The sequence below is a fragment of the Talpa europaea genome (assembly GCF_964194135.1).
Source record: "Talpa europaea genome assembly, chromosome: 6".
NCBI lineage: Eukaryota > Metazoa > Chordata > Mammalia > Eulipotyphla > Talpidae > Talpa > Talpa europaea.
In genome coordinates, this window is record NC_140072.1 from 64,788,616 (window position 1) to 64,815,170 (window position 26,555).

The window sequence follows — 26,555 nt, forward strand, 5'->3', positions numbered from 1 at the left end:
GACCATGTGTCTGGCCTCATTGGTTCACGAATCCTACCTTTATAATGATGGAATGGCACACATTGCTCTGTAGAATGACATCCTTCAGATACTTGGTGACTTTTGGAATATTCAGTTTCTCAAGTGTTCTTAAAAAAATGAACTCTAAGATTTGAACCTCTTGATATGCATGACTTCAGGATTTTCAGAGTCAAGTGTGTAGAGAACCATTTTCGGAAATCACTTAAGACTGCTTATTGGAACGGCTATATAGTAGTCTTTCTCAATTTTGTAGATTCCTTTTATTCAATTCCATTAAGTTTTGTAGTACGTATATGTTGAACAGATCTTGATTTTAATGTCCTTCTCTTGTGATCTCAGTTTGATTATAAGCTCCTAGATAGCAGACCCATATTTGCACAAGCCACAAAATGAACACAAGTAACTGATACATACTTCCAGCATATGGGAGACTTAACATCCTCTGATACTGTGAGAGCTTCTTTAAAATCGTGACAGTAATTTATAATGAAGATAATGCCACCATTATAGTTTTATTTTAATAATTAACTGATAGAGTATATCTAATAAATACCTGCAAAGAGTAGAGATTTAAATCTCTAGTCAACGAATCAAGCCACATTCCCAAATCTCCATTAAAGGTGTTGAATGTTTAGGGAATTTTCAAAGATCTTAGCTAGTATTCTCTGCTTTGTTAAAGATCTACTATTCTAGAAAAAATAAGGTATGACTAATGGTATTTGTTAATCTTTTTTAATGTGTGGATTTTTGCTGTGGAAAACTATTGTATATCTGTTTGCCATTCTTACAAAGTCACCAACTTATGAATCAGGACTAAACTGATGAGTATTCATCTGGAAAACAAATTTTTTTAAGATCTCTGTAGTCAGTTACCTTACATAACTTATCTTACATGCATACATGACGTATCAATGGCTCTATATAATAAACCAAATACTCCAATTTCAAAGTAATAATTGTGTATTTTTCCTACATTTAGCTAAAAGAATGAAATATAATACCTGAATGTGTAATTCACTAACATCAGTATATTTAATGGAAAGTTTTGTTTTGATTTCCAGTACTCAGAAGATATGAAACACAAGACCACTCTTCTGGAGCTTCAAAAAATGTTTACATATTTAATGGTATGTTTGAGAATCATGAATGGAAATCTAATTAGATACACTCTTTGACCAAAGCTAAAAATATTAAATGGAATACTTTTGTATTGGCTTTGTCCTGATTATATACTCTTTTCACATTCATTTTGTTTTGTTTTTAATAAAGATTTATTTTATTTATGCATCCGAGATCTGGGGTATAGGCCAGAGGTGCGGTGGATGGGTGAGAGGATTCACCAGAGACAGAGTGGGGAGCAGAACAGGCAGATTGACTGAAATACACTGCTGAGGGGAGCAGTGGGCAAGACAAGAGAAAGAGGTCTGCTGCGCCACGTGGGTTAGTTCCCTGGCTAGGGATCAATCGAACTTGCGTTGCAGTGGCTGCCAGTAGCTTCATTGTGCTGAGACTTACCCCTTGTGCTACCAGTGAGCCCCTTTACATTCATTTTGTCAGTCTTCTGGGTTAGTGGTTATTGTGACTTTTATTCAGTCACATCTCAAGTCACCTGCATTGTATTAATTTGTCCTTTGAAGAATCCCTCATATCTCATATCCTATTACAGGGTCACTCCCTTAGGCTTATAGTTGTTTTTTTTGTTTTTTGTTTTTTTTTTTAAGATTTATTGATGCATACAAGAACTGGGGTACAGGCCAGAGGCGTGGGGGGCGATGGGAGGATCCACCAGAGACAGAAAAGGGAACAGAATGGGCAGATTGACTGAAATACACTGCTGAGGCTGAGCAGTGGGTGAGTCAGGAAAGGTCTGCTGTGCCATGTGGGTTGCTCCCTGGCCAAGGATCAAACTTGTGCTGCGGTGGCTGCAGATTGCTTCATAGGTTGGGTCTTAAACCTTTACACCACCTGGGAGGCCGCTAGGCTTAGAGTTTTTTTGTCTGTCTTCATTCCCACCCCAAACTATGAAAGTAATCAATCTTAATAAGAAAAAAATCTTAGACTATTCTTCCTTGCTTAAAACTCTTCAGTATTTATTATGAGCAGAATTTTCAGGTTCATCACTGTGGTTCATAACCTATGTGATTTTACAACTCCCCTTTAACCTCTTTTTATCCCTCCATATATTCAGCCTCACCATGTAATGACTACTGATACTTCATTGCTTTGCTTAGATGTTTATGCCACTTCTGCCTGTAGCACTTTTCTTTCAGCACTCTACATTTTCTTCCTATTTTCATCCTCCAAGAATTAACTTGAATTTTACCTCCTTTAGGAGACTAAAGATTCCACAAAGCATTATCAGGCCACCATAATTTTCTGTCTAACTTATATTGAAAGTTATTTGTCTCACCTGTTAGAATGTTGAGGACAGAGATTATATCCTATTTATTCCTGTGTTTCTTAGCTTCTGATACTTAATAGGAATTAAACATAGATCTTTGTAACAAAATTGAAGATTTACTAGTCATCCTTTGAGTCTGCTTTCAATCTCCTTTTAACAATTGGAACATGCAGTGTAAACTGACAAAATAGAAAACTGCTGTTTTAAACACATTACTAAATAAAGTTCAGTCTGCAGGAAAAATTATTTAGGTTTTGTATTTTATATTTCACAGTACAAATCTGTATCCTTTGAATTCCAAATTCCTTGATAGAAATCCTAGATTTAGGTAGAAATCCTTTCTTAGGAAAATGTAAGCATCTTCTGTCACCAAGATTATGGAATTGAAAATGCCATAAGAACAATGAAAAGTTAAATAGAAGCAGATTTATTACCTGATATTATTTATTACCTACAGGTTTATTACCTGATATTATTACTACCTATTACTCTGTAGTTGTCATGTTCAAAATCTTCGATTTTGTTACAAAGATCTTATTTTATTTGAGACTTAGATTTATAATACCCAACCCCTTTTCCTTTACAGGAAAGTGAGTGTAAGGCATATAATCCAAGGCCTTTCTGTAAAACATACACCATGGATAAGCAGCCTCTGAACACTGGGGAGCAGAAAGATATGACAGAGTTTTTTACTGATCTAATTACCAAAATTGAAGAAATGTCTCCAGAACTGGTTAGTATTAGAATACTAAATTTCTTTGAAATTTGTACCCATTTGCTCAATTTTCATTACTAACTACTGTTTGTATTTTTTAAAAGAAAAATACCGTCAAAAGTTTATTTGGAGGTGTAATTACAAACAATGTTGTCTCCTTGGTAAGTATTCTACCTGTTCCTTGCTTTTAAGAAATCTTAATGTATATTTTTTCTTATTATAATAAATTACTAATTTTTGATTGTTAATTGATCAGGATTGTGAACACGTTAGTCAGACTGCTGAAGAGTTTTATACTGTAAGGTGCCAGGTGGCTGATATGAAGAACATTTATGTGAGTAAAGTGTGTATATATAGTCTGAAACACATACATTTTTTTCTGCTCTTAACTATTTGTATATATTATATTTGTTCCTCTTGAGAGGAAATTACCTTTAATTTTTTAATCTTCTTTCTTTTTGCTATACTATGTAGTACTCAACAGACCACAGCTGATTTTTACTGAATCAAAATTTAAATTGCCCTTCTGAAAAATGTAGTAACACTTATAAAGCATCTTGCCAGTATTAGGGGAAACAACTTTTTTTTTTAATACAAGAACTAGGGTATAGGCCAGAGGCGTGGGAGGGTGAGAGGATTCACCAGAGACAGAGCGGGGAATGGAACAGGCAGACAGACTGAAATACACTGCTGAGGGGAGCAGCGGGCGAGATAGGAGAGGTCCGCTCCGCCATGTGGATATCTCCCTGGCCGGCCAGGATTCGAACCCACACTGCAGAGGCTGCGGGCAGCTTCACAGTGTGGCGCTCAACCCAGTGTGCCACCGGGGAGGCCTGGGAAACAACTTTTTACTAAAATTAAGAATTCAGTTTTTTTTTTTTTTTAACAAAAAGTTTTCCTTTATGCATTCTATCCAAATTGTAATTACTGCCTTTCATATTTTTGCATGCTGTATAAATAATATGAAACTTTAAAATGTGATTTTTATACAAAGGAATCTTATTGAAACAATTTTTACGTGTTTCAGGTGTGTATCATTAATAATCAACACATTTAGTACATTAGTACTCCACTAAAAGTTCAAATCTATCCTACACCATATTATTGACCCTTTTTACCTGATTTACCCAACTTTTTTCTTGTGTATGGTGACCGTTTAATTGGTCTAAACTCTGAAAGGTTACTTATTAGTTCATCCGTTTTCTCTGTATCCCACAAATAAATGAAATCATATGGTGTTTGTCTTTCTCTGTCTTATTTCACTCATCATAATCCCCTCTACACAGGAATCTCTTGATGAAGTTACTATTAAAGACACTTTAGAAGGTGACAACATGTATACCTGTTCTCATTGTGGGAAGAAAGTACGAGCTGAAAAAAGGTATGGCTTTTGAAATGTAATTTTTATCATTTCAATAAATCATCAAATAAATGGAAATAAAACACAATTTAGGGTAAATTAATGTTAAACTTTTATGAAAAGTATGCAATTAAGGCTAAAGCTCATTCTCATACAACAAATTTTCATTTAGTTATTCCAATATACTTTCAACCACCCTTAAATTTTTTCAGATTTTGTTCGTCCTTTAAATATTTCCCAGGAATAGGGGAACCAAATAAGGGATCAGGAAAAAAATAATAGTAATAAATAAAAGACCAAAATTAACAGGCAACTATAAATCAGACACATTCTTCAGGGTGAGCGAAAGGGATCAAAACAGGAGGGAAGAGCACAAGGGACTATGGTAATTGTGTCCTGGTGAATAGATGGTGGGAATTTTACAAAACTGCACCTGACAGGAGAAAGCAAATGTACAAAAATGAACAATGATGTAAAATATATATAAATAAATTAATTAAAAAATATTTCCCAGCATCTTTCTGATTGCTTAGCACTCTTCAGTGCACTCTGGAGCACAATAGATGAGTTTTACAGGTGAACATTGAATGGCAAAGAAATTGGATTGAAAGAGCGTCTTACGAAGTTATGTGGAAAAAAGGCAAAAGAATAGAAATGACTTTTATGTTCAGGATTAGGCCAGTTTGCCTTAAGTAGATGATTTGCATTGACCATTAATAGAAAATAAAATTGGTAATACGTAATAATGTGAAACAAATTAACATTTAGATTTTGGGATTACCTGTATAATTGATTGATTAAAGTCATTATAACATCTACCTGAAAAAGATACATAACTTTTTTTTTTTAAGATTTATTTATTTATTTATACAAGCACTGGGCACAGTCAGAAGCGCGGGAGGGTGAGAGAACTCACCAGAGCCAGAGTGGGGAGCAGAGCAGGTAGAAGGACCGAAGTACACTGCTGAGGGGAGCAGCGGGCGGCAGGAGAGGTCCGCGCGCCATGTGGGACCCTCCTCCGGTGGCCGGGGAGCAGTCGGGGATCGAACCGGCGCTGCAGAGGCTGCATGCAGTTTCGCAACCCAGCGCTCAACCGCTGCACCACCGGGGAGGCCCAAAAGATACATAACTTTTGCAAAGGAATGAGACCTAAGCTAAACTAAAATTGCATTGGAAAAGTGACAGAATCAAAGCCAGGAAACAGAAAATCAGGGTAGGAACTTAAGATTGAAACAGGGGATGGGTGGGGCAAGGAATTGTAAGAGAATCTCAGTAAGCCAGACACTTGAAATTGTCCACAAAAATGGAGGATACAAAATGACAGCTAATTACAACCCAAAAAAGGTGTTGCTTTGTTTTGTTTTTAAGGTAGTTTATTGGTGTATTTTGTCCTATTGTGGTAATGGAAGCAGAGTTACAGAGTTCATGGAATCAAATATAGATTATTCAGGTTAGAAATTTGGCAATTAAAAAAAAATCAAGGAAAATAAAATCTAGAAATCTTTGGGCTCAAACAGGAGTTCTCTAGATGAAATAGATCTAAGCATGTTTGAAGGCAGGCATGAACAGCTGTCACACAATGTATATTAAATTTACTTCAGATTTTCCCAGGTAAACATGTATTCTTTTTCTCACTTTCCAGAAGTCAAGTTGCTGCAAAAGAGAAAAGTTGTTTTGGTGGAAGTACTCAAATGAAAGTATAGCTGTGTAGGGAGAAGACAAATTCAGCTGGCTAGCATTGGGTTAGAATAAGAATTAAGGACTTATTACATGGCATGGAGTCAATCATATTTTTTTGCTGTGGAGGAGTATAATGTTGGAGTCAGTAAAAGATAGCTGGGGTATGGGGCTTATTCTAAGGAGCATCTCCTTTTAGTTGGAATAAAGAAACAGTCAATATATCTTTTTTTAAAGATTTTATTTACGCATAGAAGACCTGGGGTGCAGGCCAGAGGCATTGGGGGTGAGAATATTCACCAGAGTGGGGAGCAGAACAGGCAGATCTACTGAAATACTGCTGAGGGGAGCAGTGGGTGAGACAGCTGAGGTCTACTGCACCATGTGGGTCACCTCCCTTACCAGGAATCGATCTTATGCTGCAGTGGCTGCCGATAGCTTCATAGTGCTGGGATTTAACCCCTTGCGCCACCATGGAGGCCCTATGTCTATCATTTTTGATAACCTGCTTTTTGAAACATTCCCTGCTTTGGGCTAATAAGATTCCAATGTTTTTCTGAAATACCTATCTCTCTCAAGTATTTGTACTCTTTCAGATGTCTGTAATAACGTAATAAGTGTTGAACAGAAATGGGGGGCGTGGGGAGGGGGAAAGGCTCCCTGGTGGCGCAAGGGGTTAAGACATAACCATGAAGCTATCTGCAACCACTGCAGCATGAATTCAATCCTCAGCCAGGGAGTTAACCCACATGGCATAGCAGACCTCTCCTGACTCACCCACTGTTCCCCTCAGCTGTGTATTTCAGTTGCTCTGTCTGTTCTGTTCTACTCTGTCTCTGGTGAATCCTCTCCCCCCCAACCTTCCTCCCCCCCACACACACACACCTCTGGCCTATAGCCCAGCTCTTGTATGCATAAATAAATAATTCTTTTTTTAAAAAAAGAAAAGAGATGGGCCAAGGATCATATTCTTCTGTCTTCAAACCTCTGGTATCTCAGTCTATTTGTTCTTTCCTGTGTACCTCAGTGTCAGTCTCCACTGATGTGCTCTTATCTCCTACATCATCTTATAAATTTAAAATGTTTTGCCTTCTCTCTCAATGGTCTTAGTTGCGTGTCTCAGAGACTTAATAGTTTTATAACAAACTCTCATCTCTTTTACTCTCATATCTTTTACTTTGTGACTTAATCCATTGTTCTACTGTTCACGAGTTCTTCAGTGTCTCTCTCTTTTTTTTTTTTTTAAGATTTATTTATTTATACAAGCATTGGGTACAGTCAGAGGCGCAGGAGGGTGAGAGAATTCACTAGAGCCAAAGCGGAGAGAACAGGCAGAGTGACGAAGTACACTGCTGAGGGGGAGCAGCGGGCACGGCAGGAGAGGTCTGCGTGCCATGTGGGACCCTCGCCCAGTGGCCAGGGATCGAACCGGCGCTGCAGAGGCTGCAGGCAGCTTCACAACCCAGTGCTCAACCGCTGTGCCACGTGGGAGGCCCTCTTCAGTGTCTCTAACTCTCAGGATAAAGTTCTTGCTCTAATATTACACATAAGCCCCTTCATCAGCTGACTCCTTTATATTTCTGTAACCTATTCATTTGCCAGTCTCCCAAATAATCAGTAATAATAAAATTTTAGACATCTTGCTTCTTCAGGTTATAACACCTTTCTCCTATATTTCCTATATCCTTAAATTCTTTTTTTTTTTTTTTTTGCTAAGCTCTTGGTTGAAACAAACTTTTGAATTCCATGTACAGTGAGAAATTCTTTCCTACTACTTCTAATTTTCATAAATCCAGGTTGTTATATATATTATTTAAAGAGAAATTTTATATTTTTAAAGTTGAGCTAGCAATATATCAAGCCATAGGTTTTAGATTGACTTGCTGCTGCTATTGTCAGGCATCACTTTTTTTCTTGCTGTTATTTCCTTTTTTTTAAGATTTATTTTTCATGCATACAGGAAGCGGGGTACGGGACAGATGTGCGGGAGGGTGAGAGGATTCACAGAGACAGAGCTGGGAACAGAACAGGCAGACTGACTGAAATACACTGTTGAGGGGAGCAGTGGGTGAGACAGGAGAGGTCTGCAGCGTTACGTGGTTATCTGCCCGGCCGGCATCGAACCCATGCTGCAGAGGCTGCAGACAGCTTCACAGTGCTGTGCTCAACCACCTGCACCACCAAGGAGGTCCTGTTATTTCCTTTTTTTAATTCTTTTTTTCTTTTCTTTTATCATTGTTAATTTTTGAACAGTATCTGCTTTCTCCCTTCAGGTGCATTCCCCATAGTTCTCCCACCACCCTGGCACCTATGATTCATTACTACAGTCCCTCATCTTCCCTCCTGTTTTGACCCCTCTCCCTCCTTCTCCCTTTCCGTAAGGCATCACTTATTGATGGTAATTTGCCAGGCAGCATTCTAAAAGTAGTAGAGAGTAGTCACTTTCATTTTCATTTCACAAATCAGAACTTAAGCTCAGAGGTTCAGTAAACTTGTGTATGGAGTCGTACATCTAGCAAATGATATAGGCAAGCTTTGCAATTCTAGTTTACAAAATTTGCCTCCATCCTTGTTAGCTAAGATGGAAAACTCTGAGCCAAAGCTCTCCTTGCCTTTGAAGTGTTAGTGTGATGTTTCCTTACTGTTTTCCACCTCTCTGTATCTTCATTATGGTGTTCACCATAATGTATAGTATTAGACACAGGAAAGTCCTTTCAGTGTGGGAAACAGTCATGTAAGAGGGACATATACATAGATTTAATAAGTAATTTAGAATATTCTTATTTACTATGACAATCATTGAAAAAACTAGTGCAAATACATTGAAATATAAGTATAGTGTGAAAATAAATGAAACCAACTAAATCATTTTGGTACAAACATTTTAACAAATGTGTTTTTTTCCCTCCTCTCAGAGCCTGTTTTAAGAAATTGCCTCGCATTTTGAGTTTTAATACTATGAGATATACATTTAATATGGTCACTATGATGAAAGAGAAAGTCAACACACACTTTTCCTTTCCATTACGTTTGGATATGACACCCTATACAGAAGATTTTCTTATGGGAAAGAGTGACAGAAAAGAAGGTAATTTTCCATCTTTTTCTGTTATGTTTGTTATAAGTCTTCTAAAAACGATAGTCATAAAGTTTAATCAGCTACACATTTAACAAAATTGAATTGAATCTTAGAAGAATGTTTTTAAAGATAATATAGTGCAGTCAATTAGCCAATAAAATGTTTAGTATCTATGAGGGCTATGTCTAGATACTCTTCTAGGCATTGCGAAGACAGGGTGAATGAGATAAATACGGTTCCTGCCCTTGTAGAACTTAAATCTGTGGGTGTTACATTGAATGTGAAATTACAGGTATGATTGCTGTCAAAAGGACAGTGAATGTATTATTATAGGGCATAGGAAAATATTTAATGAGTGTGACATAGTGTAGCTTGAGTTAGAGAAATGATGAGCTTGTTTGTGTTGTGTGTTTGTTTGCTTTTGGATAAGCTTTTGGTGGAGGGCAGATAGGAGTTGATGAGATAAACAAAAGGCAATGGCTAGATCATTTTGTTGTAGGCCACGTTAATACTTTTGATCTTTAACCAGTCTGAAACCATAGGAAGATTTTCAGCTAGAAAGCAACCTAATGAGGTAGGATTTGGAAAAAGTTCTTCAAACTACAACAGTAGAAATAATTTAGAAGTTGATGGAGTGTGCAGTGGTCATTCTGGTGAATGGCAGCTTAAATGAGAAAGCTACCATTAAGACTGGAGAAAAAATGTGTGGGGAACAGAGTTCTTGATTAATTGAATAAATGAATCTAGAGTTACTGGACATCTATCTACTAGGTAACTTGCTAGTCTTATAATTATGTGAGTATAAACAACAAAAAACAAAGAATCTGCCCTGATGGAGTGTACATTTTAGTGTGCTGCTAGAGATAGGAGAAGAGTAGAGTGAGTCAGGTTTCTGCCTTTATAAGTTAGGTGAATAATGGGGTCAGAATTTCAAGAGGATCTTAGTAAAGGAGGAATGTGGTCAGAAGTATTAAATGCTAATAAGAAGGAACAGTTTAATAAGAATGCAATTGAAAAATCTAACATGTAAAAGATCTGTGGCTATTATCTTTATCAAAACAATTTCATTTGGGTGTTTAATAAGAAGGCAGGTAACAGTGAGCCATCTTTAGATGGCACTTGATTCTTAAGTACCGCTCGGTTGTTAATACTTTCATATCATCAGTGGCTTCAAACCTCTGTGCCTCAAGGATCACAGAGGGGTAATGAATGGAAATTAGTGAGAGAAGAAAAGAGAACCAGTACAATCCTTGCCTCTTACGTTCTTTAGGCTGAGAAGTCTATTTCACATAGTAAGGATCCTGGCAATGTTTGTGTAAAAAGTTTTGCAGATTTTAAATTTTAAGATTTAAAGAGGCCACTGTATTGTATTGTAAGTTTAAGGAGAAGAAAACATGTTTTAATCTTTATAACTTTACCTGCCATTTAATGAGCATCCAATTAATATTTTATGTTGAGGGTAGGCTGTTCATTCAAGAGAAGAACAAACTCTTTAAAGAGAGAAGATAGTGAGCTATAGATATGAAGGAATACAGAATTAAGAGGGAATTTTAAAGTTAGAGTTTGGTTATGTTTAGAAGTTTTATGAAATGAGCCAGTAGCGATGTCTGAAAACATAGGTAATTAAGAAGTGGGCGGATGTGTGTGTGTGTGTGTGTGTGTGTGTTTTCTACTTCTTAGAGCCCTTTCAAACCATTTATAAAATTATAGAAGACTGGCTATTAATAGTGCTTCATTGTATTTTTCATAATTCCATATGTGGAGGTAGTAGGAATTTATGCCAGTATAAAGGAATTTGTTAGGCTACAAGTGATACATTCAGTTAGATTGTGGCATAACCAGTTCCTCAGCCTTTGCTTTGATACTGTCAGTCATTTGCTCCTCTCTACCTAATAGTCACTTTACTTTCCAGTTTAGACAGTGTGCTCAGGTTAACCAAATCTGTTCTCACTTCCCTGCTTCTGATTATACTTTTCCTGTGGTGTTCAGAACACAGATCATAAATCATACATTATCTTTAACCTTGTTTGTAGGCAGTTTTTTCCCTAGAATCTTTTTTTACCTTTCAAATTTAAATCTATGGGAAGTTATCTTTTTATTTTACTTCTGTCTATATAAAGCTCCTAATATGGAGTGTTTTTTATTAGTTAATACTCAGTTGGAAGCATGCCACCAGTACAAGTGTTCCATTTTCCTTTACATGAGACTAAAAGGCATATATCAGCAAATGCCTCTTCAGAGCTTGTGTTTGCCTGCTCCTAAAAAAGTTAAACATGAATGAAACATTTTGTGCTGTTTCAAAAGGAATAGCCAGATTAAACAGAAAGAAGATATTTTATATTTATATATTATATTCAAGTTATCCATAGTTACATGCAGAAATAGGTTGTTTTCCCCAATGATTTGTATAAATAGTTCCTTAAAAGTATATAGGTTGTGGGTGGTGAATGAGTAGCAAATAGAGTTCTTTTGTACCCATTCTAATATCTAAAGTAAAGTATCTGTGTCTATTTCTTTATATAATGTATTATATAAAGTGATTCTAAGGTTCGCTGCATGTAGTTTTCAAAATTATTGCAATTGTTTTATGTAAATCATTTCAGGTTTTAAGGAAGTCAGTGATCATTCGAAAGACACAGAAAGCTATGAGTATGACTTGATAGGAGTGACTGTTCACACAGGAACAGCAGATGGTGGGCACTATTATAGCTTCATCAGAGATATAGTCAATCCACATGCTTATAAAAATAATAAATGGTGAGTTCTAAACATTTCATTCTTTGGATTAAAATTTTTTTAATGCTTTTAATGTTTAAGCTTTCTCTTTTGATATGTTTTCTTCTAGCTTTCTAAAAACTTGGTGTAAAGTTAAGAAAAGGGGGCAGACAAAATATTTCTATGAAAGTAACTTTCAAAAGAGTGTGAGTCAATTATTCTTAAAAACTTGATGGATCTCTGTACTCTTAAGAACTTGGTGAATGCTCTCCTAGAAAAACATGAACACACACAAGATTTTGCACACAGCTTTAGATGCATAAATGATTCCAAATCATATGTTCTCGTTCAAGAGCTGTTTACTGAATCCTTCCATAGGGTGGCCACAAAGTCATTGTATATGGCAGTTAGAAGATACCTGTATTCTCTACTCTCTACACCTTACCGTTCCCCTTTGACACACATGTTCCTTGTATCTTTTATCAAGTTAATGGTTGGAAGTCATTACATCTGTCTTCAGTAGCTGTTTTTTGATCTTAGGTTGTTAGGTGGAGATTCATGTATAGAGACTATATTTGTGCTTAGGTATTCTAAATACTGGGGATAGTTAGAATATATAATTGAAAAAAATGTACACTGGTAAATTGATCTGCAATCACGGATAGTTTTGTTTAATAAGTACTTACTCTGTAAGCCATCATTTCCATGGTATTTTTTAAAAATGTATTTTCATAATTGTATTTTGAATCTTTTTTTAGCCATATATTTTGAAATATACTTTCATTTTTGAAAGTTCTCTCACTTCTCTGTTTTTTCTGATCATTAGTTTTACATTTGTACAAACCTTGTTTTAAGATCGTAATGGTTTTTCCCCTGTAATTTTTTTTTTTTTTTTGAGTTATCATTGGTTTATGACACTGTATGTGATTTAGGGGAGTAGGTTCATACTTCCTGGCTGTATGTTGTCACACCCACCACCAGAGTCCCCATCATCTTTGACCATGGAACATTGGTCTCCCTCCCTGCCTTGTTCCCATTCTCACACTTTCTCTCCACTACACAAACATTTTATTCCTGTTTTTATGAACTTCTCTTACTCCAGGATGTAAATGGATTATTCAGATTTTAGGGTGGTTGTGACTGTTATAAATGTATATTCCCAATATCTAGTACGTTAAAGTTGTCAAAACAGAAGCTTAGTTAGAATTTACTTCATACTAGTAAGTTTAAAGTATATCAGCATGTAATCTAAATATTTAAAAAATAGACATAACCAAGAACAAACCCTAGAAATCTAGCTGTAGAATAGAGGCTAAGGGGCTAAGGGATAGCAATGTGGGGACCACGTATGTAAGATCGTGGGCTTTCAGTGTCTTGGTAGTGAGTGTGGTATGCTAACATACCTGAGGGTGTGATCTGTACCCTAAATGATGTACAGTGTTGTGAACCGATGTTACCGCAATGAAAAAATACATTTTTAAATAATGCAAAGATATTCAGAACATATATACTTGATCAATACTATATGCTCTATTTCAGGTATCTTTTTAATGATGCTGAGGTAAAACCTTTTGATTCTGCCCAACTTGCCTCTGAATGTTTTGGTGGAGAGATGACAGTAAGTTTTATTCAGAAATTGAGTGATTTGTGACTCTCCAAGTATTGTGCAGTAATAAAATCCAATAGCAGTCACTTAACTTTCTTTCCATCACTATGATTATATCTAAAATTTATTCACTTATTTATTAGAAGTTGAATGTGTTTGGAGTATATGCCAGACATTGGGAAATATTTAAAAATTACTCTTTCTGCTATCAACTGATTAGGAAGATCTGATTAAGAAGCAAATATTGAAAAATTAAGTGATAGTATGAAAATTGAATTATATTGCCATGAGATGTGATTGAATAATTATTTTTCTTGAAAATTTCAAAGTAGAGCAAAAAGATACTATTTATTTTCTATTTCATGTGAAAACATTTGACAAGGAAGTTGACATAAGCTGAACAGTAAAGAATTACTCTTGTAGTGCTTTTTTTATTAACAGAAGTGACAAGACAGCAAAAGAACATTTTATCATATATATATACTTATATATATATTCAGATATATATACTCATATATATATATATATATATATATATATATATACTTTAAAAGATTTATTTATGCATACAAGAGCTGGGGTACAGGCCAAAGGTGTGTGTGTAGGGGGGTGAGAGTATTCACCAGAGACAGTGGGAAACAGAACAGGCGGATTGACCGAAGTACACTGCTGAGGGGAGCAGTGAGCGAGTCAGGAGAGGTCTGCTGTGCCATGTAGGTTGCTCCCTGGCCAGCGAGTGGATCGAACTCTTGCTGCAGAGACAGCAGACAGCTTCTTAGGTTGCGTCTTAACCTCTTGCACCACCAGGGAAGCCCCTATCTTTTATATAATTAAGAATAGTAAGAAATGTCAGTTTAAAGCAGTATTGTAGTGATTTCACTTCTCCATACATAGTTTATTTTATTGTTAATGTTCTGAAAACATTTTTGAAATACATTGTTGGTCCTCACAAATTAAGTATAGTCATTTCCATTTCACAGATAAGCCAAGATAGTTATTTTTTGTTGTGATAATAACTTTTCATTTTCTGGACTTTAATGAAGGAACTTTTCCTTATTGCTTTTTGGAGCACTTCTATATTACCTGAATAGTACAGGTGAATCAAGCAAATTGCTAACAGTTTGGAATGGGTAGAAGGCAGAAATGGGTTATTTTTGCTGCCTTCACTAAACCTATTGTGTCTTTAGATATTATTCCTAAGATACTTTCTCAAAAAAGGAAAAGAAACAGGGCCACCCTCGTGGTGCAAGTGGTTAAGTACTGCACTATGAAGCAGTCCGCAGCCTCTGCAGCACAAGTTCAATCCCCTGGCCAGCCAGGGAGAAACCCACATGGCGAGGTAGACCTCTCCTGTCTCGCCTGCTGCTCGCCTCAGCAATGTATTCAGTCAATCTACCTGTTCTGTTCCCCACTCTGTCTCTGGTGGATCCTCTCATCCCCGGCATCTCTGGCCTATATGCCAGCTCTTGTATGCATAAATAAATCTTTTAAAAAAAAAAAAAAAAAGGAAGGCAACATCAATTCCAAAGAGCACCTGCACCCCTATGTTTATAGCAGCACTATTTACAATAGCTAAGCTTTGGAAACAACCCAAATGCCCAAAAATAGATGACTGGATCAAGAAGATGTGGTACATATACACCATGGAATATTACTCAGCATTCAAAAAAGATAAACACATGCAATTTGCAGCAACATGGATGGCGCTGGAAGGGATCATGCTCAGCGAAATAAGCCAAAAGAAAAAGAAAAATACCGGATGGTCTCACTCGTAGCAGGAATCTAGAAAACTTAAATAGGGGGCCAGGAAAATGAATAACTATAAGAAAGTGAAAATCAAAATCAACAAAAAACTATGAACCAGAGACACTCTATCGGGGTAGGGAGCGGGAGAGATGGGATTAGGGTCAAAATAAGGGGGTTGCAATTGTATGGGGAATATAAAAATAAAATTTATTATAAAAAAATTAAAAAAAAAAGAAAGGAAAAGAAACAGGTAAACTTTACAAAGCTCTTTTCTTCCAAAAGTTAGTTTTTCAAATTGCAGTTCATTTTATTTTCTAATGCTTTGTATGTTTTATGGTAAATTACCTTATAAGATGTATTAAATCTTTGTTTTTATTTTTAAGTATACTCTTAGAAACTTTGGTCAAGGATTTTTATGCATGTAATAATACTTGAAAACAATTTGCAATGTTACCATAAAGTATAAAACAGCAATTTGTGAGTTTCTTTTCATACACATGTAGCTTCCTTTTTTAAAGAAGGAAAAATTTTTTTAAACAGACCAAGACCTATGATTCTGTAACAGACAAATTTATGGATTTCTCCTTTGAAAAGGTAACCATTTCTTATATACTTCAACTTGTTTCCTTAATTCATGTTGTTTATTCTTATAAACACTTTGTCAAAATGAAAATGTACTTTTTTTTGCCTATAAAAGACACACAGTGCATATATGCTGTTTTACAAACGCATGGAACCGGAAGAAGAAAATGGCAAAGAATACAAATTTGATGTTTCATCAGAGTTACTAGAGGTATGGCTTAATTTCAATTCAGCAACAGTTGAAAAGCATGATTAATAGTTATGCAAATAATAGTACTGCAAGATCAAACTATGACAGTGCTAGGATGTATAATCTAGAGTGCACTTAAGAGTATTTACAAATTTCTGGTAACTGGTATATGACTGGTAAATGAAATTAAGGTGAACGGAAAATAATTTTTAGTAACTGAAAAATAAGAAAGCTAAAACCATGAAATCAGGGCAAACTCCCCTAGGGTTTGTCAATGCATTGCTTCTTGGATAGGGTGATAGGCTTGCAAGTGTTCCTTTTCTAATGCTTCATTTATATACAGCTGCACTGTATATTGGAAATGCGTTTAAAGTATTTTATGTATTACAAAATAGGCATCTCATTTGCATAAGGTTTTCTTTGTTTTGTAATGTAGTGAGCAGTGATGTTGATTTATAAAAAGTATTCATAACTAAACGTGTCTGTCAATATTGTAAACTCAACCAAAAGTACAAAAAGTAAATCTCCAGGAAGGTATACCTGATTAAAATGTAGTCTTTCTGTCTCAACAATTCAGCTTTTACTGACTGACTGATTGATAATACATGTTGTGGGCAGATCTAAAAACTGAGTGAATTTTGTTCCCCAAACAAATACTCTTTTAACTGATATCTTGCCGTACCTATATTTTAGTGTAAAAAAAGAGAAAAATCTTGAATATTGTAAAAGAATATTGTATTCTTTAAAGCTTTTGAATTGGATTTACCTGCAAAATAAGATGTTTCACTGGATATCAAGCAATTAAATTCACCTACTTGCACAAAACTGTGTTTTAAGTAATGACCAAAATTAAATAATTTCAATTTTGTGCAAGACTTTGTGCCCGAAAATGTTCAGATAAATTTAGTCTTTGTTCTAGATGATGACCCAACAGTATTTAATGATAACTGATCCATTTTTGATGAAAAATGGACTCATAATTTTAAAAATTGAGAACTTTTAAAATTTTTATTTATGTATTTTTTGATTGAACTTTTTTCTTTTTCTTTTTTTTTGAACTTTTTTATTTTCTTAATTGTTGTACAGCATTTGGTATATCTCCCCTCAGATGTAGTCCCCATAAATCTCCCACCACCATATCACCTGTGAACTGTCACCATAATCCCTTATGCTCTTCCCTTCCCTGTTTTGACCCCTTTTCTTCACCTTTCCCTGCTGTATGCCTCAGGTCTATAGTTTGCCTGCAAGTTTTGTCTTTTTTTTTTTTTTGGTATTTATTTATTTATTTATTTATTTATTTTTTAATTCTTTGTACCATTTCCCTATATTCCTCCTATGAGTGAAACCATTTTTTTCTTTTCCTTTCTGATTTATTTCACTGAATATTATCCCTTCTAGCTACATGCATGTTGCTGTGAATGGCATGAGTTTATCTTTTTGATTACTAAGTAGTATGCTGTTGTTTATATAAGCCACATCTTTTTGATCCATTCGTCTGTTTTGGGGCATTACGGTTGTTTCCATATCTTAGCTACTGTAAATAGTGCTGCAGTAAACTTAGGAGTGCAGATTTCCTTTTGATTTAATGTTTTGTGTCCTTCGGATAAATTCCTAGGAGTGGAATTACTGGGCTATATGGTGGCTCCATTTTTAGTAATTAGAGGAACCTCCACACAGCTTTCCATAGTGGTTGGACCAGTTTACTTTCCCACCAGCAGTGTAAGAGGGTTTCTTTTTTCTTTTTTTTTTTTAAAGAATTTATTTTTTATTTATTTATTTATTTTATGATTTTTTTTTTTTTTTATAGAGGCATGTTTTCTTTCTTTCTTTATTTGTTTGTTTGTTTGTTTTGTTTATACATGCACTGGGTACAGTCAGAAGCGCGGGAGGGTGAGAGAATTCACCAGAGCCAGAGCGGGAAGCAGAGCAGGCAGAAGGACCGAAGTACACTGCTGAGGGGAGCAGCGGGCGGCAGGAGAGGTCTGCGCACCATGTGGGACCCTCCTCCGGTGGCCGGGGAGCAGCCAGGGATCGAACCGGCGCCACAGAGGCTGCGGGCAGCTTCGCAACCCAGCGCTCAACCGCTGCACCACCGGGGAGGCCCAAGAGGGTTTCTTTTTCTTTGCATCCTCGCCAGCATTTGTTGTTGCCAGTTTTATAAATATGGGCCATTCTCCACTGTGTGAAGTGGTATCTCATTGCGGTTTTGATTTGCATTTCCATGATTAGATGTGATGTTGAGCATTTTTTTTTATTTTTCTGTTGGCCATTTGAATTTCCTCTTTGGAGAAGTGTTGTTTTAGTTCTTCTGCCCGTTTTTTGACTCCGTTGTTTGTTTTTGTTGGGTTGTGTCAGCTCTTTGTAATCTTTGACATCAGTCTCTTATCGATTATATGTAGTACAAATATTTTCTTCAAATTTGTGGGTTTTCGTTTTGATTATTGGTCTTTTGCTGGACAGAAGGAAGCTTTTTAGTTTGATGGAGTCCCAGATGTTTATCTTTTTCTTGCTTCTGAGGATGAGTCCTCGGATATGCTTTTGAGGTGTATGTCATGGAGTGTTGTGCCTATGCTTTCTTCTATGCATTTTATGGTTTCAGATCTTATATTCAGCTCTTTTATCATTTTGAGTTGGTTTTGTGCATGGTGTGAGATAGTAGTCTAGTTTCATTCTTTTGCATGTGGCAGTCCAGTTTTCCCAGCACCATTTATTGAAGAGACTCTTCTGTTCCACTGTAGAGAGAGCCTTATATTTTTTTAAAAAATAATTTTAATATGGTTCTATCAATTTATCATAAACTAAAACAAATTTTAAAATTATTTATTTAAAATAAAAACTCATTGCATGCTAATTTAATTGTTGATGTTAATTTATTTTAATTATTTAATCATTAATTTATAACAATTCATGGGGGGAAATTACAGAACCAAGCCGTACAGTGAACAGAATGGCTTGACAGAAGTCACCCAGTTTTATATTTTTGCAAATCTATTTAGTTTCTGACTTAACCGAAGGCAGCTGGATTCTCTAAACAGCTTCTGAATTTGGTCTGTTGTGACCTTGTTCATCAATTAGCCTTTGGGAAACTCCATTGAATGGTTAGGAGAGAATGAGAGTTTTATTAAAAAGGCACATAGCGTTAAAATATTACTAAGAAAATCATCTTGCACTTCCAGACACCCTAAAAACATCACAGTGTCCCCCACAACTCTGAATCATTTTTTCAGAACCAGTGGTTCACACTCTAACAGAAGGAAATCATAGACCTTTGCTCTACTATAACAGGAAAAGAAAACCTGAACTACATTAAAATATTCTATATTGGGATCTTCCTGGTGCTACAAGTGTTTAAGTCTCAGCACTATGAAGCAATATGCAGCCCTGGCCGCACAAGTTTAATTCCCTGGCCAGGGAGCTGACCTACATAACACAGCAGACCTCTCCTGTCTCCTCTGCTGCTCCCCTCAGCATTGTATTTCAGTAGATCCGCCTGTTCTTTTTCCCCACTCTGTCTCTTGTGAATCTTGTCACCACCCCGAACCTCTGGCCTACACTCCAGCTCTTGTATGCATAAATAAATCTCTTTTTTTAAAAAAAATTCTATTTTGCAGACCCAAACCAACCTTTTTTTTTTTTTTTTTTTTTTTTTTTTACTGTTGTTTCAGCTTATTAATTCAGAGTTTGCCTGCCTGTACATTTAACTAAGAGAAAAAGGGCTTTGGGGTTTTTTTTAGGTTACATTAGTTTGCATCATTGTTTATGTTTTAGAAATAAAGGATTTCCCCCACAGTTGTTACCACACCACACCCACCACCAAGATACCCATAATCCATTGTGCATATCTGCCCCCCACCTGTGGCCTCGGTTCTATAGTCCTATAGTTAGCTTTCTAGGGCTAGTTCTCACTCTGACTTTATCTGACCCTTTGTCTAGCTTATCTGTATGGTACATGTAAGTGACACCATCCTCTTTGCCTTTCCCCTCGCTTATTTTGTACTTAGCGTGTTAATTAACAATATAGATTTTAGATATAAACAGGAACCTGATCCTTTTGATTTGTGGACTTAAAAAGGGAAGTACACAAGACAGTCACTACAATATGTATTTGCTTACTGAATCTATTATATGGCTCTAAGGAGAGTGCTTAAAAAGGTAGATGATTGGGATTGCTTTGGGGCAGGTGGTCAGGAAATGGTTCAGAAGCATATCCTTAAACTGAGACTTGCATGTAAAGAGTTCATCATGTGAAGAATACTCTAGGCAAAGAAAACATGTGCCAGTATTCTTCAGAAGGATATGCTCTTACTGGCATGTTTTACTAAGCTGTAATGATTAATAAACACAGGAAAGACAGGAATATAGAGAGAACCTATGGATGTACTGACCAATATAGTACAGTAATTTCATATTTCTACTTACCCTGTTGGCTCCATATTCATTTTCTTGATACAGTATAAAAGGATCATTAAAAAACAAGATGATTATTTCAGTAGCTCAGAAATGGAACAGAATTTAAACCAGGCTTTATATCTAGAAGCCAAGAGTTCAGGACTTATGAAAGGAGACAAAAATTATGACACAGAATCTAAAGCAGAATGGAATTCTGTTGCTATGAAAAAGCCCTAAAGTATGATGTGTGAATGTTGTCAAACTCTGTGTTACTGCTTAATACGAAGGTGTGTGCATAGAAATGTTAGAGAATGAGGAACTCTGAAGCAGGCTATCCAGTGACAAGGTCTTTCATTTTCCAAATACCAGTGTAGAGCAGGCGCCCCTCTAGTGTGATTCTAATACCTGGTTCTGGACTAGCATAGTGTACTGGACAAACAAGTAGAGGTAGTTTAAAATCTTTAGGGGGCTAAAAGATAGCCTATCATCACATATCAGATAATAAATTTGTTCCAGCTAAAAATAATTTTATGTAAATAATGAAGAGAGCATGTTTAGGGTAGAGTGCTAAAGGAACAGAAAAACTAAACTCAGCAGAGCTATCCTATAGGCCTGATTTCACAATCACTTTTACTTATTTTTATGGAATGAGTAAGATAATCATCTCATTTATCCTCCAACTTGAATTAAATTTTTATTTCAAATTTTTAAATAGAAACCTTATCAAAGTACAAGACAGTTTAATTTATATTTTTGCTTTTCAGACAGATATTTCAAAGTTTTTAGTTTCAAAACATTTATAAATACATTTTCAGAAATCCGTGGATCACTATAATACTGTGACATGCTCTCCAGCATATGGAGTAGCAGTGTTTTAGAACATTTTTAAATGTTCTATTGTCTTTGACATCATCTTGTATACACCCCAGATCCTTAGCTATTTAATGTTATTTAGCCTTGATGAAAAATTTAAAGACACTATGAGAAGGCAAAAAACAAACAAAAACACAAAACCATTATTACTTTAGGTAACCAGTTAAGTAATACCTTTGAGCAGGTTTAGTAACTACTTTCATATTCCTTATACCTAGGGAAAAAAAAATCATTATGACTTTTTAAAGTGCATATATTTTTTGTTTCTTTTAGAGAAATTTTCTTTGTCTGATAAAAAATACTGGTAAAATGTACAAAAAGAAGTAAATACTTTTTGCTATCTAATGTTAACATTCTTTTCTTCAGTGGATTTGGCATGATAACATGCAGTTTCTTCAAGATAAAAACATTTTTGAACATACATATTTTGGGTAAGTTGGTGAATTTAGTAAGAATTTTTTTTATTTCACATTTTAAAGAAATCTTATTCTCTAAGAATTTTGACTTAATATTTTTAAATTTCTAGGTTTATGTGGCAGTTGTGTAGTTGTATTCCCAGTACATTACCAGATCCTAAAGCTGTGTCCTTAATGACAGCAAAGGTAATCCTTAGATAATTTTTTTCAAAATTGACTACTTTACAATCATGAAATCTTCTTTACTTAACTTTATCTTGTCTTACAGTTAAGTACTTCCTTTGTCCTTGAGACATTTATTCATTCAAAAGAAAAGGTATGTGTTTCATTTTATGAATTTTTGTATCTTTTGTCACTTAACAGATACTTTTTGGTTTTTATTATCTGACTTAGAAGTATTTGGCCTTTATCGATGTATTTCTTTTTCTTTTTTTTAGCCCACAATGCTTCAGTGGATTGAACTCTTGACCAAACAATTTAATAATAGTCAAGCAGCTTGTGAGGTGAGGTGAATGATTTAATAAACAATAGCTTAAGATCCACTTTTTTGTTTTGTTTTCTCTTATTCTTAAATGCTAGAGCAAAATTGCTTCATCCATTATAAATCATAGAGAGCCCATGTTCCTAAAATTTCTTGATAACTGAGAAAGTTATTTATTTAAATTTTTATTTATTTATACATACAAGAATGGAGGTACAGGCCAGAGGTGTGAGCAGTGAGAGGATCCACCAGAGACAGAGTAGGGAACAGAATAGGCAGACTGACTGAAATACACTGCTGAGGGGAGCAGCGGGCAAGACAGGAGAGGTCTGATGTGCCATGTGGGTTGCTCCCTGGCTGGGGATCTAACTCCTGCTGTGGTGGTTGCAGTTAGCTTCATATGTTGCATCTTAACCCCTTGTGCCACCAGGAAGACCAAAATTTATTATTTAAAATTCTTTCTACTGATAAAATGATTTTTTTTTAATTTAATAGAGGCATGTTTATTTATTTATTTATTTGTTTGTTTGTTTTGTTTATACAAGCACTGGGTACAGTCAGAAGCGCGGGAGGGTGAGAGAATTCACCAGAGCCAGAGCGGGGAGCAGAGCAGGCAGAAGGACCAAAGTACACTGCTGAGGGGAGCAGCGGGCCACAGGAGAGGTCTGCGTGCCATGTGGGACCCTCACCCAGAGGCCGGGGAGCAGCCGGGGATCGAACCGGCGCCGCAGACGCCGCAGGCTGCTTCGCAACCCAGCGCTCAACCGCCGTGCCACCGGGGAGGCCCTAAAATGATTTTTAAGTTATTTAAAATCTGAGTTCCCCTTCCCATGTGTATTAGAAGGGGAAAATTTTTCTGTTAGAAAATTCAAAAGATTACCATATATGTCTAATTGATTTTGACTGTATTCAGGAAGAACCTAAAAACTTTTATCTCTCTTCTTCTGAGAAAACATGCATTTCCCAGTAGAACAGTTTGTGTCCAGTTTTATCCCTTCCTCTCCCTATATTGTGTTATAAGAGACACATATCCTTGAGGATAAATTGTTCACTGGTAAAGACCACTTACTCATAATTCCCATTTTAATATCATTATTTTTAATTAGCTCTCAGTGTGATATAGCCTTCCTAGTCATCAGGAGATAGCAGTGTAGTGTGAAATAGATGAAATTTGTGAAACATTTATTTCTTATATAGGTTATATGATTATGTTTTGTAGCAGTGGAATAGGAAAATAATCAATGTAAATTTCAAACACAAAGGCATACCCTCTTAAAACTTTATAATGAGCCCTTAAAAACATGCACAAAAGTGGGCCTCCCTGGTGGTGCAGGGATTAAAGAGAGTGCTGTGAAACTATTGGCAGCCACTGTAGCATGAGTTCGATCCCCAGCCAGCCAGGGAGCAACCCCCATGGCACAGCACATCTCTCCTGTCTCGCCCACTGCCCCCTTATTCCTCAGCAATGTGTTTCAGTAGATCTGCCTGTTCTGCTCCCCTAGATCTGCCTGTTCTGCTCCCCACTCTCTCTGGTGAGTCCTCTTACCTCCAGCACTGGCCTGTACCCCAGTTTTTGTATGCATAAGTAAAATAAATCTTTCAAAAAAAATTAAAACCATGCACAAAAGTAGAAAGATACAGTGAACTCTTAGTAACTAAAGAGGTAAAGTTCTTTTGTTTTCATCTATTCCTATCCCCACACCTTTTTACAGCAGAAGTTTCTTAAAGCAAGATAAGCATAAGCACTCAGTATGTGTCTCTAGTAGATAAGAATTTAAAAAAAAAAAAACAACACATGATTTCATTCACTCCTACTAGAACTGTGTTTGCTTAACATTATCTCTTACCCCATTCTCTGTTCAGTTTTCTCTAATTGTCTGGTCAGTTTTTTCAGTTTGTTTGACTTAATATTCAAACAAGGTTGACATTTGCTCTTGTCTCTTAAATCTCCTTTCATCTTTAACATTTACTTTTTTCCCCCATTCCTTGCCACTTTTGTGTTTTATTGGTTGCAACTTCCTGGTGTTAACATGCTCCTCTGTTCCGCTTCACAATTTTTTTGTGCTTTGTTTGATAGATCCAGAAGGGTTGATTAGTTGTTTTTTTTTTTTTAATTGTCACATTAGTTTTTTCACTAAAATTTTATAGTGTTTGGAACTTCCTTGGGGAGTATTTAAATATTCTCTACAGTTGTCAGTAATTCAGAGTATGGATGAATCAGTAGTGCAATTTAGCAGAGAAGTTAAATAGCGATTAATAGATATTTTGAAATTAGTGGGATATTATCTTAACATTTCTTTGAGTGTTTTTTTTTGTTGTTGTTGTTGTTACCAAGAAAACATACAGAAAGAAAATGAATCATATTCAGATCATATCTTAACAGGAGCAAAAGATTCTGCAGTCTGTGATCTTTATGAAACCTAAGAGGAAAATGGTTTTCCATTTATGTATGATTAGGACTGTAGGTTGCCATCATACAGGTTTTGACCTACATAGGGGCATACATGAAATTGTATAAGGAGGTGACACTATGATTCTAGGCACTTTAAATTTTGGACTTTTCTAACAATTGAAAAAACTGCATCTGCTGAAAACAAAATACTTGTATGATTTTTAGCCCATTAAGTTTAGGTTGAATTTTCTTACAGTGGTTTTTGGATCGCATGGCTGATGATGACTGGTGGCCAATGCAGATATTAATTAAATGCCCTAATCAAATCGTGAGACAGGTAAGAAAAAATTTATTTGAAAAAGGAGTGACTTTCAAGCTAATTATTCTTAATTTGCCTGTGGATGTTTTTTTAATCCAACATCAAAAGTAGTTTCAAAATATTGATCTCTTACCATGAAAGTCATTTTACTGTTTTCATTAGCTCTCTTGTCAATAAAAATTACTTTACTATGTTCACCAGCCTCTTTTAGCCAAATCCACTATCTTTCCAATCAAGTGATTAAAATCCCGCACAATTCCTGGTTAGAGGAAGATCATCATAACAGCCTGTTTCCTCAGCTTCTACTCTGGCTTCTTTATGAGTTGTTCTGATTCTTTTTCAGATGTATCGATAGTCTAACTATCATAATATACTGTAATGACTTTAAAAGTTAAATAAATAGTATATAATTCATTATTGTGACAATTCTAACCTGTCTCATAAATCAATTTGTTTTCTTTAAATCATTGAAAAAATTACATCTCTTCATATTCACTCATGATGGAAAATAAACATTTAATGTGAAGTATATTATTTCATAGTTATTGAGATATAATACTTAGGCCATAAAAATTACCATAACCTTTAAATTTGTAAAATTTAGTGGTTTTTAGTATATTCCCAAACTTATGCTTATGTCGTCTGTCTAATTTTATAGTATTTCAGAAGGAAACACTTTTTGCAGTCACTCCATTATATCCTGTCCCTTTTCTCCAGCCTCTAGCAACCATTAATCTGTTTTTTGTCTCTATGGATTTGCCTCTTCTGACCATTTCATATAAATGAAATCATACAGGATGAGGTTTTTTTTTGAATGATTTGTTTTAAAAATAATTTCAAGGTTTTTTTGTGAATGATTTCTTTGGTTTAAAAATAATTTCAAGGTTTTTTTGTGAATGACTTATTTGGTTTAAAAATAATTTCAAGGTTTATCCAGTTATAGTTTACATCTATACTTCCATATTCCATTTATATGGGTAAACTGCGTTTGGCTTATTGAGCAGTTTATGAATATTTGACATGTTTCCATTTTGGGCTATTTTGAATAAGGTTCTGGTATACACTTTACATCTATACTTCCATATTCCATTTATATGGGTAAACTGCATTTGGCTTATTAAGCAGTTTATGAATATTTGACATGTTTCCATTTTGGACTATTTTGAATAAGGTTCTGGTATACACTTGTATGCAAACATTTGTGTGGACACAAGTTTTCCATTTTTAAAAATACATGCCTGGAAGTAGACTTGCTTAGTCATGCAGTCTCTCTGTATTTAACACTTCTAGGAACTACCAAACTCTTTTTCATAGTGTCTGAACAGTTTACATTCCGACTAGAAGCTTTGGGAAGTTCTAACTTCACTACATCTTCTCCTCAACATTCATTATTGTCTTTTTTATGTTAGCCATTCTAGTGGATGTAACGTAGTATCTTGTTACAGTTTTGGTTTGCATTTCCCTAAAAATTAATAACATGGAAGATCTTTTCTTCTGCTTATTAGTCATTTGCATATTTTAGAGATTTCCCAACATATTTATCAATGTTTATTCTAGGTTCATTTTCATTTTCTTAGGCATTAATCCTCTGAT

At 35.4% G+C, this 26,555-nt stretch overlaps 1 protein-coding gene across 1 annotated transcript in view; it reads left to right on the plus strand.

Moving 5' to 3' along the window:
• Nucleotides 1-26,555, plus strand: part of USP34 (ubiquitin specific peptidase 34) — a gene marked incomplete at both ends in the record, with an annotated part of 241,402 nt that overhangs the window by 179,818 nt on the left and 35,029 nt on the right. Inside the window, 15 exons of the mRNA XM_084235573.1 lie at nt 1,083-1,148; nt 3,009-3,155; nt 3,242-3,298; nt 3,394-3,471; nt 4,424-4,518; nt 9,090-9,262; nt 11,857-12,010; nt 13,508-13,586; nt 15,861-15,914; nt 16,018-16,113; nt 21,721-21,785; nt 21,881-21,956; nt 22,039-22,086; nt 22,208-22,273; nt 24,900-24,980. Of these exons, the coding sequence (XP_084091699.1) occupies nt 1,083-1,148; nt 3,009-3,155; nt 3,242-3,298; nt 3,394-3,471; nt 4,424-4,518; nt 9,090-9,262; nt 11,857-12,010; nt 13,508-13,586; nt 15,861-15,914; nt 16,018-16,113; nt 21,721-21,785; nt 21,881-21,956; nt 22,039-22,086; nt 22,208-22,273; nt 24,900-24,980 (1,335 nt within the window). The remainder of the gene's footprint in view (nt 1-1,082; nt 1,149-3,008; nt 3,156-3,241; nt 3,299-3,393; nt 3,472-4,423; nt 4,519-9,089; nt 9,263-11,856; nt 12,011-13,507; nt 13,587-15,860; nt 15,915-16,017; nt 16,114-21,720; nt 21,786-21,880; nt 21,957-22,038; nt 22,087-22,207; nt 22,274-24,899; nt 24,981-26,555) is intronic.